This window comes from Xiphophorus maculatus, chromosome 22, assembly GCF_002775205.1.
Source record: "Xiphophorus maculatus strain JP 163 A chromosome 22, X_maculatus-5.0-male, whole genome shotgun sequence".
In the NCBI taxonomy this organism is placed as follows: Eukaryota; Metazoa; Chordata; class Actinopteri; order Cyprinodontiformes; family Poeciliidae; genus Xiphophorus; species Xiphophorus maculatus.
Genome location: NC_036464.1, coordinates 17,668,552 through 17,682,631, shown reverse-complemented (window position 1 = coordinate 17,682,631; position 14,080 = coordinate 17,668,552). Strand labels below are relative to the sequence as shown.

The 14,080-nt window shown below is 36.8% G+C and overlaps 2 protein-coding genes across 2 annotated transcripts in view; one reads left to right on the top strand and one right to left on the bottom strand.

Moving 5' to 3' along the window:
- The first annotated feature begins 2,463 nt into the window (after window positions 1-2,463).
- On the top strand, window positions 2,464-8,347 carry LOC102229086 (indoleamine 2,3-dioxygenase 2-like). Its single transcript, XM_014470946.2, has 10 exons — window positions 2,464-2,654; window positions 3,646-3,741; window positions 3,885-4,004; window positions 4,657-4,775; window positions 5,384-5,398; window positions 5,499-5,598; window positions 6,683-6,800; window positions 6,915-6,966; window positions 7,145-7,293; window positions 7,461-8,347. Exons 1-10 carry the CDS (start codon window positions 2,565-2,567, stop codon window positions 7,829-7,831), a joined length of 1,230 nt encoding a protein of 409 aa, XP_014326432.1. The 5' UTR covers window positions 2,464-2,564; the 3' UTR covers window positions 7,832-8,347.
- A 4,208-nt stretch (window positions 8,348-12,555) lies between these two features.
- The window catches only part of LOC102229346 (protein FAM196A-like), a 34,039-nt gene continuing 32,514 nt past the window's right edge, over window positions 12,556-14,080 (bottom strand). Inside the window, exon 6 of the mRNA XM_014470950.2 lies at window positions 12,556-14,050. The gene's annotated coding sequence lies outside the window, so the exon portion shown is untranslated. The remainder of the gene's footprint in view (window positions 14,051-14,080) is intronic.

The following is a 14,080-nucleotide window of genomic DNA, read 5'->3' as shown; positions in this document are numbered from 1 at the left end:
TTAATGATGTGAAACAGGTAAGCAGATAAAATTATAAAACAAGCCACTAGTGACTGTTAATCAACTCAGTCGAGAATTAATTACATTTTCAGAGTTAAGTCGACTCACTAAGGTCTTGAAACAAATGCCTGTTTAAAGTGAAATGAAACTCAGACTTAAAGAGTCTGAGTTTCAGTTCTGGCTCATTTCATTGGATGTTCTGGTGCTTCCTCACTTTTGAAATGGATACTAGGATGGGCAAGAAAAAAAAAACATATTATAGAAAGTATGTTGTTGACACACTTCCAAGTTTTAGAGGATAAAAAATTATTTTCAAAGCTCTCATAAAAATAAAAAAAACCTCCAAATCATCAACTGAATCTGGAAATGATGATTGGTCCTGGACCTGAGTCGGTGTAGCAGAGCACATATGTAGCTTCAACGGTTCTGTATGACTGAGTCATTGTGCATTCAACTGTTCTTCCAGGAGAGGAAACATCAGAAGAACCTGATCATCCAATAAGAAGCAGAAACCTGCAGGCTTATCACATTAATCAGGCAAGGAAAAGTGACTTCTTATCTTCCAAAGCACATTGCTTTAATAAGAGACTGAAGAGTTCAGGAAACTATCACAGCAGATAAAATAACTCTTTCATGGCTGGGTTTATATTTTCATTCAAGGCAATTATGGTGTAATTCTACTGAATTAAAAAAAGATACAATTTAAAGGTGATCTGAATTCAGCAATAATTTGTTGTCTGGGAAAGTATGAAAGTTACTGTCTTCTGAGGGTTCCTAGAGAGACTGCAGCACAAAGTATTGAACCAAATCCTGGAAATTAATGTTCATAATTATTAGCTGACTTTTATGGAATTTTGTCTTTGCTAAATCTTCTGAAATAAAAGTAAAATATTTAGCAGGTGGTTTTGATTTTAAGTCCTGTAGATGAATATCAGAAATAAACGTCTGACGGCCATCTAAAATCTATCATGAATTTAGAGTTGAAAACACCAGCTATATCCAATGAAAATGCTCTGAGAGTTATGTGCTTAAAAAATAAAAAGTTGTTTTGTCTAAAACCTACAGTAACAGTTTTCTCTGCAGAACTGTGAGGTGGAAAATGTAGTATATATGTCTGCGTTGTTTTTTTTATAGACTTGCCTGTTTTATTTCCTCTTGTAAGTATGTATCTAAGCAGTTTTTAGGCACGTAGTGCTAGAAGCGTAGGTGCATTTCAAAGATCAGATAATGTAGGTCATGACCACTTAGTGCAAGTAAGGTTCTTTCCGACATATGTGCGTGGGCGTGCGTGTGCGTGTGTCAAGATAGGATAAAGTTTTAACTAAAGTGTATAAGAATTGTGTACAGCTGTACTTCTGGGCTCTGCTCTGCTTGTTTGTCTTTCAGTGACAGAGCTTTGAACGCTTCCGGCCTACGAAAGGAAACATTTAAAGAAAAAGTTCGATCTTTCTCATTTCTTAACAGTTTTCTCTGCCCCTTTAAGAATTTCCATAGCAATTGTTTTAGGTTAAAAGATGACCTTTAAGCAATTCTGTAATCTTTGAAAAAAATGTTGACTGAAATGCAAACATTTCCCACAGATCAATCGAAATCATGCCTTCCTTAGATATTAGGGTCAAATTTAACACAGATTATTTTATATTTATAACTCTAGGCCTTTTATTGTCTTCTTGAGATGGATTTGAATTCCAAGTGAAACTGATTTGGAAAGTTTACTTTATGTTTTCTTTAACCTTTTAGCAAAATTGCTATGATTCGTAAACATAATCAAAGAAATAACAGAATAGTCAGGCTTAATAGTTAAGTCACACTTAACTCTGACTCCAGGATAATCACCAAACACAAATACACATATGATACATCATTTTGTTATCTTTACAATCTAAAAGAGAGGTGTCAAACTCATTTTCATTTTGGGCCATATCAATATTATGAATGTCCTCAAAAGGCCAGTTGTGGCAGAATGTATTTTTAAAACCCATAAACAAACTGTTAAAATATAAATAAATAGCTGTCTCTTCACTCAACTTTACTCCTTAAAGTTAAATAAAATTGGAATTTTTTTCACATTGATGTCATTTGGAAGCATACAGATGAAAACAGCTTTGGTTTAAATGATAGAATATCATTTAAGGTTCTATTTAAGTGTCCCTTCAGAGACTAGAGGGCCACATAAATAGATTGGGTGGGCCGGATTAGCCCTAACCCTAATCCTGACCCCCCAGCCTTTAGTTTCACATGTGAGCTAAAAAATTTCACCTATTTCTCTACAGTTGTTGCTCTTCCATCTGCTGCTCCCATCAGCTGCTGCAAAATAGGAAGGTATTATGCAGACAACACAAAACAGAGTTTCTGCTTTTTTTGCTCTGTGAACCCCTGACATTACTGCACGAGAAATCTGATTGGCTCTTTGAGTTAGAGAGAGTGCAATAAAAAGGGAAGTGACAAAGGTAGTGGAAGCAAGCTCAGAGCAAGTCTAACAATTCCTATCTTTGAGTCAGACACACACGGAGGGATTTTTCTTTCAAAGCCAAACTGCTTCGGTGGAGTTCAGGGTAGAGCATATGGAGACAAACTACAGAGAAACACTGCAGGCAGACTTTGATGCATTTGATATATCTGAAGAGCTTGGATTTATCCTTGAAGAGCCACTGGTAATATTTCTTGTCATCTTTTCTTTTCTAAAATGGCAGGCATTCAACAAATGCTCTAAGAATAACGATGTTATCCATTGTGCAGGAGCAGGGTTATTTTTATTAAATTTTGAGGCCAAATATTCCTTCTGTCTCCACAGTCTAAATGTTTGGTCTGCAGCACATACATTCCCTGTAGACTGAAACAGATAAGTTTGACTTAGCTTGTGTAATGTTAAGGAAGGTTATTGATTTGATGGAAGCCTGTTGTTTCTAGCCTTTGTTGAACCTTTCACATGACTGTGACTGTGCAGTAATATACAAAAATAAGTTCTTTACAAAAAATTGTCAAAAGTCTGTCAGTTTTTTATTTTCACCTTTGTCTTCTAAGTAATTTAAAAGACTACAGTACTTAACAAACATACTCATGCTGTATGAATTTTTGTATATGTTCTCAAAACATAACCACAAGATTCAATGTATCTTGCTGGGATTTTACTTAAACCAACAACAAATAGTGCAAAATTGTCAAGTGAAAAGGAATCATTCATATTTTTGTATATTTTTTTACATTGAAAAACTTGAAGAATGTGACTTGCACTTATATTTCCCTTTACAGCTCTAAAAAATATGTGCATTACACTAGCAAAGTAACAAAGTCCACACCTCCAGGAAGCAATCATTTCTCCATAGCTGAGGGTCTAGACACAGAACAAAGCAAAGCATGGAACAAGAGGCTGTTTTTTTTTACCAGGTTATCTTGCAAAAGGAAAAGATTTGTATTTCCTCCCCAAAGACAAAGTAACAGCTTATCTTCTAATAACATAATTATACCTGCTGGACGTCCCCCTGCCCTCATCTCTCAGTTAGCTGATTTTCTTTTATTTTTTCTCCATGGCAGGCATGAAGTGATGATTTAACTGATTATAATCTACATGAACATCTTCAACAAATACAGTCCCAAATAAAGGAAACTCAATGAATAACTCATTTTATTCTTATCATCTTCCAGACTCAGCTTCCAGATTATTATCGGGTGTGGTTGGACTTGGCTAATAACCTGACACATTTGATCGAGACACGTAAACTGCGAGATGTAGTTCATAAGGTAAGAGCGTGGAAGTCTGTTGCAATAAGAATTACGAAATTGCACAGTCAGATTGATTTTCACCCCCCCCACCCCCTAAGCTCCAGGAAGCAGTGTTTACTGTCGCCAAAAAGTAACTACAGGTAAATCTAATCTCCATTCAGATGCCAATTTTGAGTCCCCATCATTTAAGTAACCATCGGGAGCTCCGGCTGGCCCATCTTGCCCTGGGGTTCATCAGTATGGGATATGTATGGCAGGAGGGACAACATGAGCCTGCACAGGTAAAGCACCACTGCACTCGAGAAAGATAGTGGAAATGCTATGATTTATTTACTGGTGACATGGGAGGGTAAAGCATGGCCACCAGCCACACATTTATATCCAAGCTAAAATATCCACAGGGCCTCTTAATAGGATTGCCTTAAGGTAAATGCTGAAGTCAAAAGATAAAATTTGGTGATAGATTTTAAAATACACTGTTTCATGCAGTGTAGATTATTGTTTCTGCAAATTTTCTTGATGGTGTTTCGTTGCAGCTTCTCAAAAAGCCAAAAAGTGAAACATTTTTTCAAAGTGAAAGCATTAAAAGTTATAAAGAGGAGGATTTCTTCACAAAATAGGTCAGGAATATCAAGAACTGAAATAATGTGGGAAGATAAATACCAAATTTTAATAAAGCTTTGTGGGTAAATGTGTAATATCTAAGAGTAAAAGTGAAAACTTTTTCTCAAGTCTTAGTTAGTGAGAAAAAAAAAATCAAAGAAGTCATCAGGGTCAGATTTGTCCTGCTGGAACAACCCAGTCTGCTGATTGGATATCTTTTGTATTGATTGGTTGTGAACCAACTAAAATGACCTAACTGGGATCCTCAGAAGCATGTTGTTTTGTAAGTTAGCCTTTTGACTGAACTTTAGTATACTGATTGCTTGGCAGATTCTTCCCAAAGCCCTGGCCTGGCCTTACTGGCTAATATCTCGCAGGCTCGGCCTTCCACCCATTCTGACCTATGCAGATTCTGTTTTAGCCAACTGGAAATTAAAGGATCCCACAGGGTGAGTAGTGTCATTTTTTACACGTTTGACCTCACATGTGTACACTAAGAACCTTCATTATAATAATCAGGGATGTCCCAACTGGAATTTTTTGTTCCAAACATCAATCAAAGTCAATTAGGACTAGGCATCAGCAGACACCAAGTCACACCTATTCATCTAAGTTATAAAAATAGCAGACAAAAACTACAGAAAAGCTTTATATGAAATGAAACCAATAGTATATCTCTCAGCTATACAATACCAGCTGGCTGTAGCAGGCAGAGTAGGTCACATAACACGGATATCTGGAATTCACTTTAGTCTCTCTTTCTCTCTCTCTTTTATTCTCTGTATCTTTCTTTCTCTCTGATTGTCTTTGCAAAAGGTGAGGAAAGAGAAGCTGAAAACCCAGGTTTGAGCTGAAAAATAAATTGCAGGAACTAGGATTTTGCATTTGTAAGCTCAGCACATGTAGGCAATGGTTGATAACGATCCTTTAGAAATGTCTTGATGGGGTTTTGGAGCTGTTACTTGGGATCATGTTGGGACATCCCTAGTAGCATTTGCTCAAATACCAAAAGTCTTCCTGAAACAAATGTCCCATTGATGTTTCACTTTTGTTTTAGGGATATGGAAATTGGGTAAGTCTAGAACATTTTCTTGCTTCCATGTTGCATTTTCTTCTTTTTTTTTTGGTGATCCTTTCATGTGGGATATTGCATCATGATGTTTTAAAAACAGGAACATGGACTTAATATTTTCCTTTCCTGGAGGGGAGACTTGCAGGGGATTTTTTATGGTGTCGTTGCTGGTGGAGATGGCTGCCAGCTCAGGCATAACGGTCAGTGGTTTTCCGATCAGACTTTCTTTTTCCCATGTGAGCCCCAAACCATTGGCAGTTGAAATCAGATAGTTTAATACACTGTATTGAAGAAAGATAACAATTTTTGTCACTTTTTTGATAATAAATTATATATATATTTTTTCCATTTTTTAGGTCAGTTAGGATTCTAAAAATTATTTGCGAAAATCAGAATGTTAAGAGAATTTTGTAGATACTTTTTTTACGTTTGGTTCTAGTGTTTCAGGTTTCCTTCCATGATCTTCTAACCATAGGTTGCTGGAATTTTGTCCCATTCCTCTTGACAGAACTGGTGTAACAGAGTCAGGTTTGCAGACCATCCTAGGTCTTCTAAAGGTGCTCCGGTCACATTATTATGCTGTCAACTCTATACCTCAGTGTTACAGTGTCAATCTCACGTTTGCAAGCTTCTTCCTTTTTCTCCTAAATGTAACGACAGATCTTGTGGCCAACACTTTACTTTTAGTTTTCATCAAACCCCACCACATGCCTCCTAAAATAAAGGTTGTGACTTTTTGCTTTTTTGCTTTTGCATTAATGACTTCTTACTCACTCAATGGCATTTTAGTACCTGTGAGCACTGAACTTGTTTTTAGACAATGAAGTTCTCTTTCTTTAACCACCGTCTTCACAAGGTCTTTTGTTTTTGATCTGAGGTTGGTACACAATTGTCTTCTAGATTTCTTGTTTCATTTCTTCAGTTTTCCCATGATGTCACAAAAAATATGCGTGTATTTGAGGTTTTGAATCAAAGTACATCCACAGGTTTGCCTCAGTATAACTCAAATGTGATAAGATAACAACTGACACTTAAATAAAAGTTTTTACATTGCCGTCTGTGTTTTCCGAGATGGTTTATAGGTATACTCGTTTTAGTGTATCGAAACATCTGACTGAGGAAAGAAGAAATAAATTGTGGTCTCTATTGTGTTTTTATAAGCAGTGTATGTAAAATCTGGTTTCAGTTTTATCTTTTCCCTTCCTTGTTTAATTCTATTGCAGTCTCTGTGTTATTTTCTCTTGTAACTTAGCAGGTAATTTCTGAACTCTCAACTCTAACCAGGGATCCCTGGAGGTGATGCACGCCATGAAAATCTCCAACCTAATTGGCATACAGAAAGGCCTAATCAAAGTAACACAGTCTCTGAAGAAGATGAAGGAAACATTCCAACTCATGCACAGTAATTTTCAGTTAAAGCTACATCGATAGATTTTATAATTTAATACGGTTTGCCTTTTACGAAGACGGCAAAATTGAGGTTAATTAAAATAACTTGGATTTGTGCTCAATCCAGATCATGTGGAGGCAAACACATTTCATGGAACATTGAGGATTTTTGTCTCAGGGTGAGTTTTTGCAGCTGTCCCAATGTCCCAACTACCTGAGATATTAATGATTCTCTTTTCCCTTTCCTAATTTAGTACAGAACCTATTAGATATTCCTTTTGATCTCAGTTACTTCACTTTGTTATTAGAAGAACTTGTGGCGAATAAGCTGGATCTTGACTTTTCAATACTTTTTAGGTGGCGAGATAACCCCATGCTTCCAAGAGGGCTCCTGTACGAAGGCGTTAGCAACGAGCCGGTTTTGCTGTCAGGTGGAAGTGCAGCGCAGAGCTCAGCCATTCAATGCTTTGATGCTTTGCTATGCATTCAACATGAGGATGAGACAGGTAAAGATGCATTTGTATTGACCTTTAACCTGCTTAGATACCTCCCGTGAACTACTATTGCCTTTTGTGAAGCCAGTAGATATCCCAGGTGAGAAATCTTTCCAGAAGAGGGTGTTATTTTTATTCTGTTTCCTCTCAGTTTTTTTTCATTGATTTGTCCTATCTAGGAGCCTTCCTGACACGCATGAGAGATTACATGCCCCCTGCACACCGTCAGCTGATTGAAACTCTGTCTGTGTGTCCATCGCTACGAGATTTCATTACGACTTGCTCCGACTCTGACCTCTGCCAGGCCTACAACTCCTGCGTCTCTTCTCTGGTGGATTTACGGAGCTATCATCTCAAAACCGTGGCCAAGTATGTCACTGTGCCTGGTAACCGTGCCAGAGCCATGGGCTGCCCTCTCAGAGGAGTGGGTACTGCCCTCAACACCACTGGAACTGGCGGCTCGAATCTCATGGTTTTCCTCAAGACTGTTCGTAACACCACCCAGAAAGCACTGATCTTAGAAAGACCCACAACATCAAGAGAAACATAAATTGGGATATTTATACTGTCGTCTGAAGGGATGTGTAAAACATTTTTATGAACTGTATTTATGAAAATTTTACTAAAAGATATGTATGTGCAATTATTTTCAGGAATTTTTAAACGTGACAGTAATATTTGTCAGTTCTTGCTTCAGTAAGCTCGTATTGCAGCGCAACACGAGGACTTTCAGAACATTAAAGTAAACTGTAATAACTGTACGGTTCTAAAAGAGGAACCAAACAGTTGGACTTCTCTTTTAGTAACCGCAAGCTGGGCAGCCAGTTAGGTTACGTTGTGTCGTCACTGTGGAAAGAGAGGGGGGCAGACACCAACATTAATACAGAAATCATTCAAATAAAGCCTGTCAGCTTCACTGTTTGTGCTTGATTTTAGCCGTTGTTATGTTTTTCCAAGCTAATCCAGTCCAACGTACATAAAATAAACCTGAGAAAGAGAGATAATCATTAAGCATTGATTTCAAATTATTTTTTGTTAACTTTTTTTAATAAAAACATTAACAGTATTTTTCTGTGATCTGTGGTTAACTTGAAAATAATATTTATGATCAAGTGATGTGACAGAACAAACATTGAGGAGTAAAACTTTGCCTTTGCCATTGATTTCTTCCTGTTTGAACTGTGAGACTCAGAGTTGTCTTCCCCCTCATTAATGAATATGTATGTGCAGAAGCTTTTAAAATTTCACAAATCTTTCTTGATATATCAAGTTTTTTTGTGGTGCAAAGAAGAGGCCATGACAAATAATTTCAAAGCTTTTTCTATTTTACATGATATCTTGCAACTTCCAATGTCTCAAGTCCAGCTGAAGAAAAATAACCTCAGAGGCTGATATTCTGTTGGGGATGTGCTGTGTTGTATTTATATAAAATATTCCTATTGGAATTATGGTTGAAAACTTTTTCTTTTTCCATCAGGCTGTAGCACATTCTCCTATTACATATTAGCTAAGCTGATTTTTCTCTGAAGAATTAGATTCTGTTTTTTAACCCAACTTTTTAGTACAGACATATTATATTTACTATGGTTTTGGTTAACGCCTTCACTGAATCACATTGTATATGTAGTGCAGCTAATCTCTTTGTACCTTCTACGGGCTAATACCTTTTTACAATATTTTTGATCCTTTTAGCCTTTGTTAGCAAGTTGTACTCAACTTGCTAACAAGCTGAACCTTATTTCTTGTTAAACAGATCGACATAAATAATTCCAGGGGTAAGCTCATGGTGGGAGAAATCTTCAACAAGGTCCTTGTTTAAGAGCTTATTGTGGCTTTTTTCCCTTTTAATTTTTCACTGGACTTTTGTCACATTAAAACGGCTGCTGTACATTTTTCTTTTAGTGGGATTTTACTTAAAATAGTAAGAAATCACTGTGTGTTTCTTGAAAATGAAATAAATCATTTGAAAGATGGAGACTAACAAGCTAGAAAAACTAAAATGCATTGTATTTGACTCATCAGGTCGTCACATCAACAGGTCAGGAAAATACTATATTTGATGTTTCTTAGAATTAATACAAGATAGAAAAGATCTTAGCAGAGCTAGTATGCACTGATGACTCATAGCGGGATGGATACAGCCGAAGCGGTTGTATCATAACCGTCTCATGCTTTAAACTCCTAAAAGAAGATGGTGTTCATCTGATTGGCTATTAGTCTTTAACCTGTCCAGGATTTAGTTACCTTGCCAACAAGCTCACGGTTACATGATGACCCCCTACTGCAGGTAAGGGAATAATTACCAATAATAACTTTAAAGAACATTAATTCAAAAAGATTGGAAGTAATGTTTTTCGATGTGGAAAAAGTTTCAAGTCTCAATATTTTTTTTGATTACATTATTTTTGATTTATTTGTTCAAAAGAGGTTCTGTGATATATGGAGAACACTTTGTATAATGATGTAAAATGTAAAATATTGGGAAGAAAGTGGAACGACTTTAAAAAAAAAAACTTTTTTAAAAGAGCAAAGGCGAAAAAGTTGGACAATGAAAGAAGACACTGTTAAAACAAAGACTAAAGCAATATCCTGGAGGGAATGAAAGAGAGTCACAGCAGTCGTGACAAGGGCTGTGGATAGATGCTGGATGGGGTCACTCAGTTTGATGGACTGGAACTGCTGCTCCCCTACAAGACTTGAAGGTTGTGTCTCTTCTCTCTATTGAAGACTAATCACATTTGAAGAGAGTGAGGAGGGAGCCCCACTGTTAAGCCCTTGTCATGGTCCAGCTCCATTTCACTTGAAGCACAAAAGACTGAAAATGTGAATATAGCCTAAGCCCCGCACTAGTGGTGAAGTGGTCAGACATTGATGTGTGTATGTATATATGACAGCTTAAGCTCAGTCGGATTAGACGGAGAGTATTTCTAAAAAATGTCTTCTTGTGTAGTCATAAATTCTCAGTTGGATTCAGGTCTAAATGCTTCCCCTTGAATTTGAGTTCAGTATTTTGCAGCCTGCGTTTGTTCCACGATTGTCTTGTTTAGCACAATGCATCGTCCCATCAGCATTATGTCCTTGCTGAAGAAGAGCATCCTCTCAGCATGTTGTTGGCACCACCATATTTCTAGGTAAGGAAGGTGTGTTCAGGTTAATTTGTGTTGCTCCAAACACACAATTTTGCTCCTAAGTCAAAAGCGCAAATTCAGGATTTCTTTCACATGTGTCCACACTGTGCTGCTGATTTTTGCAGCTCCTCTGGCATTGCTAACATATTGGGAACTTATCTGATACAGTGTTCCCCTTGCCCATCCTGTTAGTTGTGCAATATTTGACTTGTGCCAAACTTTACATGAGATTCTCCCTCTGCTCTTCTGCATGGGTCATAGTTTTATTGTTGAGTGTAAAATCTATATCTGTTCTCTTGACACATTCTTCCACCTGAGTGAATTTGAATATAAATATTAATGCTGAATATAAATGCAAATCAAGCCTTTCTGATTTTTAATAGTGAAACATTTAAAAATCCATGTGTCATTTTCCTCTTACTTCACGACGATACACTACAGCTAAAATCTCTCAAGGGATTTTTGTGAATTAGCTTATATAAACTATAATCTGGTACCATGGAACAACGTGTGAGATTTATATTGAAGCTGTACATTCTTCCTTTTTAAATAAAGTTTATTACCCTAAAAAAAACTAAAATATTGGTTCTTTGGTAATATTGTGAGAAAATGGGAAAACATTCAAGGAGAAATTAAGTGTTTTGGAAGGCACTATGAAATGCATAACATTTTAATGATACACACCAAAAGTCACCTACAATCTTTACAACCCACCTTCATTAGAGGTCAAACACATCCTTTGATGTCAGTCTGTGATGCACCTGTTATGGCTGCATGGGACACTTGGAGCAAATGCTGTCATGTACACGAACAAAGGCTGCCCATTTAGGACAGCTGGCCATGGCAGGTCACATGACTTTTGTCCTTGCAGTGCTGTGAGTCCATGTGTGAGAGCAACGTTCTTCTGTAATTGCTACTCCTCTTTCTTTTTTTTGGTCAGGAATTGACAATAAAACAGGTTTTAAGTTAACAAGGTCACAATTTTTTGAAACAGTTTAAGCTTAATACTTCAAAGAGCATTAGCTAAAAGAAAGAGAATGTATTACAATTCAATGTAATAGGAAGGGGTGTCAGGATGTAATGCATTTGAAGTCAGACTGTTCATTTTTAATCATGCAATAAGGTAGTGCATGATTCAGGGACCAAGTGAGCTATATGACTATATGTTGTGAATATAGGTTTGGTTTGTGCTAAGAGCTCAGGTGAGATTCTCTGCATTTAGACACTTGTGTTGTCAGTATATCCACAGACATTTTCATGAGGCTTGCTCAGAGAAGTATTGTCACAAATATATAGCTTTGCAGCTGCACAAATTAGCTTTCTGGAAATGCATTACAGCTCTTAATGGCACAACGTTTTTGTATTGTTTAGACTATCCGTCTTTCTCATTGCTGTCTTAAACAGAACATCCCTTGGTTTTCATTTGTAACGGATTTAAGAATTGAACTGTCCTTCTTGCTTCACTAAGCTGATGATACATCAAAATGTAATATTTCTGGGGGGAATCCTTGCAGGGAATCAGTATTTTGTCTGTGCAAAACCAGTACACGCTTTGAATTTCCCATCGCTAGGCTTAGACGTGGCCACCTGGAGCTATGACCTGAATAGGAAGGAATCAGGACACCGATTCAGTTTCACTTTCCAGATGAAATATTTTAATTGTATTTTTTAAAAACAATAGAAAAATTCATTATATTGCACTTGGTCACTAAATTGCACTTTCTCGTGGTCCAGCTCTTTACTATGACCCTGGTGAGTGAGCTCTTTGTTACAGGTTGCACCCCACGTGGCAATCGGTTGTGTGATTCTTTACTAGATTGCTTTATTTCAAGAGTTCAGAAAAAATCCTTTCAAAATAAAAGCCCCCTAATTTCAAATACCTAAATCAAAGCTGAATCAGAAGTAAAAGTTTTAGTGACAGACATTTTGAAAGGTCACTTACACCCCTACCCCCAAATTTTATGTGTTATATACAGTATGTAGGAACTGTATACGACTAGTAACCATGTTGGACGCTACCTGCATGAAAGTAGCGTCCAACATGGCTACTAGTTGGACCTCTCCAAGGGCAGGATTTTCCACATTTATTTTTACATCCAGTGAAGATGTGTGAAAGTTTTTTTTTTTTTTTTAATAAAATCAAGGGGGCCATTATGAAATCCACATTTATTTATTCCTATAAAATAAATGTACTTTAGGTATTTTTGTTTATTTATAACTGATCAGAGTTTTGCAAGTCTTACCACTAACTATTCCACAATATCTTGTGTAACCTTAACAGGTATAAAGTGACTCTATTCTCGCTTAACCACTCTTCAAAATGGGAAAGACGAGTGAATATGTCATTTAAGTGTATTTTAAAAAGTAACAACATCTCAACCAGACTTGCTAATACTGTATGTGCATCCAGAGTGAAAATATATAGACAATGAGGAGTGTATTTGCAAAGAAGGAAATTTGCTAAGGCTTTCTGCACATCTTTATCTGAGGTACTAATAAATGTGGAAGGTGTTTTATGTTGTTTCATGACGGGAGGCCGGTATGAGTTTCGGACATTTCTTGTACATTTTAAAACATACACTCGAGGGGGCTACAGTTGCAAAGCCAGTGTAAAGCATCACTAAATACCCGCTTTGTAACATGTTCCGTGTCACTGCTACATCATGAGTGTTTCATTTCTTCATTTACGTGACCCAAGCTGGTGGTTACAAAGTGTTTTTTCACTTATGGATTACCATTATATTCCTTTAGCTCTGTATATATATATATATCTATATAGCCCTTCTGCTTTTGCTGCAAGTTCTGTGCACAGTTGTTTTGGGTGCTTCCCGAATAAGCAGAGTTGCCTGATGGGGCTTGCAGCAGAATGACAAGGTAGATCAAAGACACAAAACATCTCTGGAAGCATTAGATGGACATTAAACAAGACTGATTTTGCTACTTTTTGTCAGAGCTCCACTGCAACATGTCAAGTGACAGAGAGGCAAGGCAAACTCTTATTTGACTTTGAGAGAAATGTCAAATATAAGTTACTTTAAAATAAAAATAAAAAAACCCAATTGTTTAAACTTTTTGTTTTTATAGAAAATACTGCAGAAATATTAAAACATTGCCCATCTTGATAAAAATAAGACAAGAATAAACTTGAGAATACTTGTTCTATACTTTAAAATATTATACCTGCTTTATCAAGAGATTTCCAAGTATTAGGATGTAAGATTTCACAGTACTTTGTTATAAAAAATGGTTATTATTTTCCTAAAATATAGATTGGGAACATTAGGAGTCAGTCAGATCAGTAATCACAACTGGATGGGTGAAATTGGCTGCACATAAATATACATTAGAGACAAAAAAACAAAATAAAAGATATACCCAGAGAGTGACGTTCAGCCAGGGGCGAAAGGCGAGCAGCATGTTGACAAATATGGCAGAAGGGAAGAGGATAGTACAGGGTTACAATAACAGTGCTGATTCTCTGGTGATTACTGTACTGACAGTCTTTTTATGTTTCTCCTCTTCTTCCTCTTCAAATATCTGTGCTCTACTGGAAGTGGAGTTGATGTCCAATCAAAGATTACAGGTTCCTTCAGACAGGACCCCTCTGCATGTCTCCTCCACTTGATGCAAAGCAAATGGCTCTAAGGAAAATAAATAAAGACATAGTGCAT

Coding starts and splice junctions, on each gene's coding strand:
- LOC102229086 (XM_014470946.2), top strand. CDS start 2,565: ATGGAGACAAACTACAGAGAAACACTGCAGGCAGACTTTGATGCATTT. Junction 3,742..3,884: donor TGCGAGATGTAGTTCATAAG/GTAAGAGCGTGG, acceptor ATCTCCATTCAG/ATGCCAATTTTGAGTCCCCA. Junction 6,801..6,914: donor AACATTCCAACTCATGCACA/GTAATTTTCAGT, acceptor TGCTCAATCCAG/ATCATGTGGAGGCAAACACA.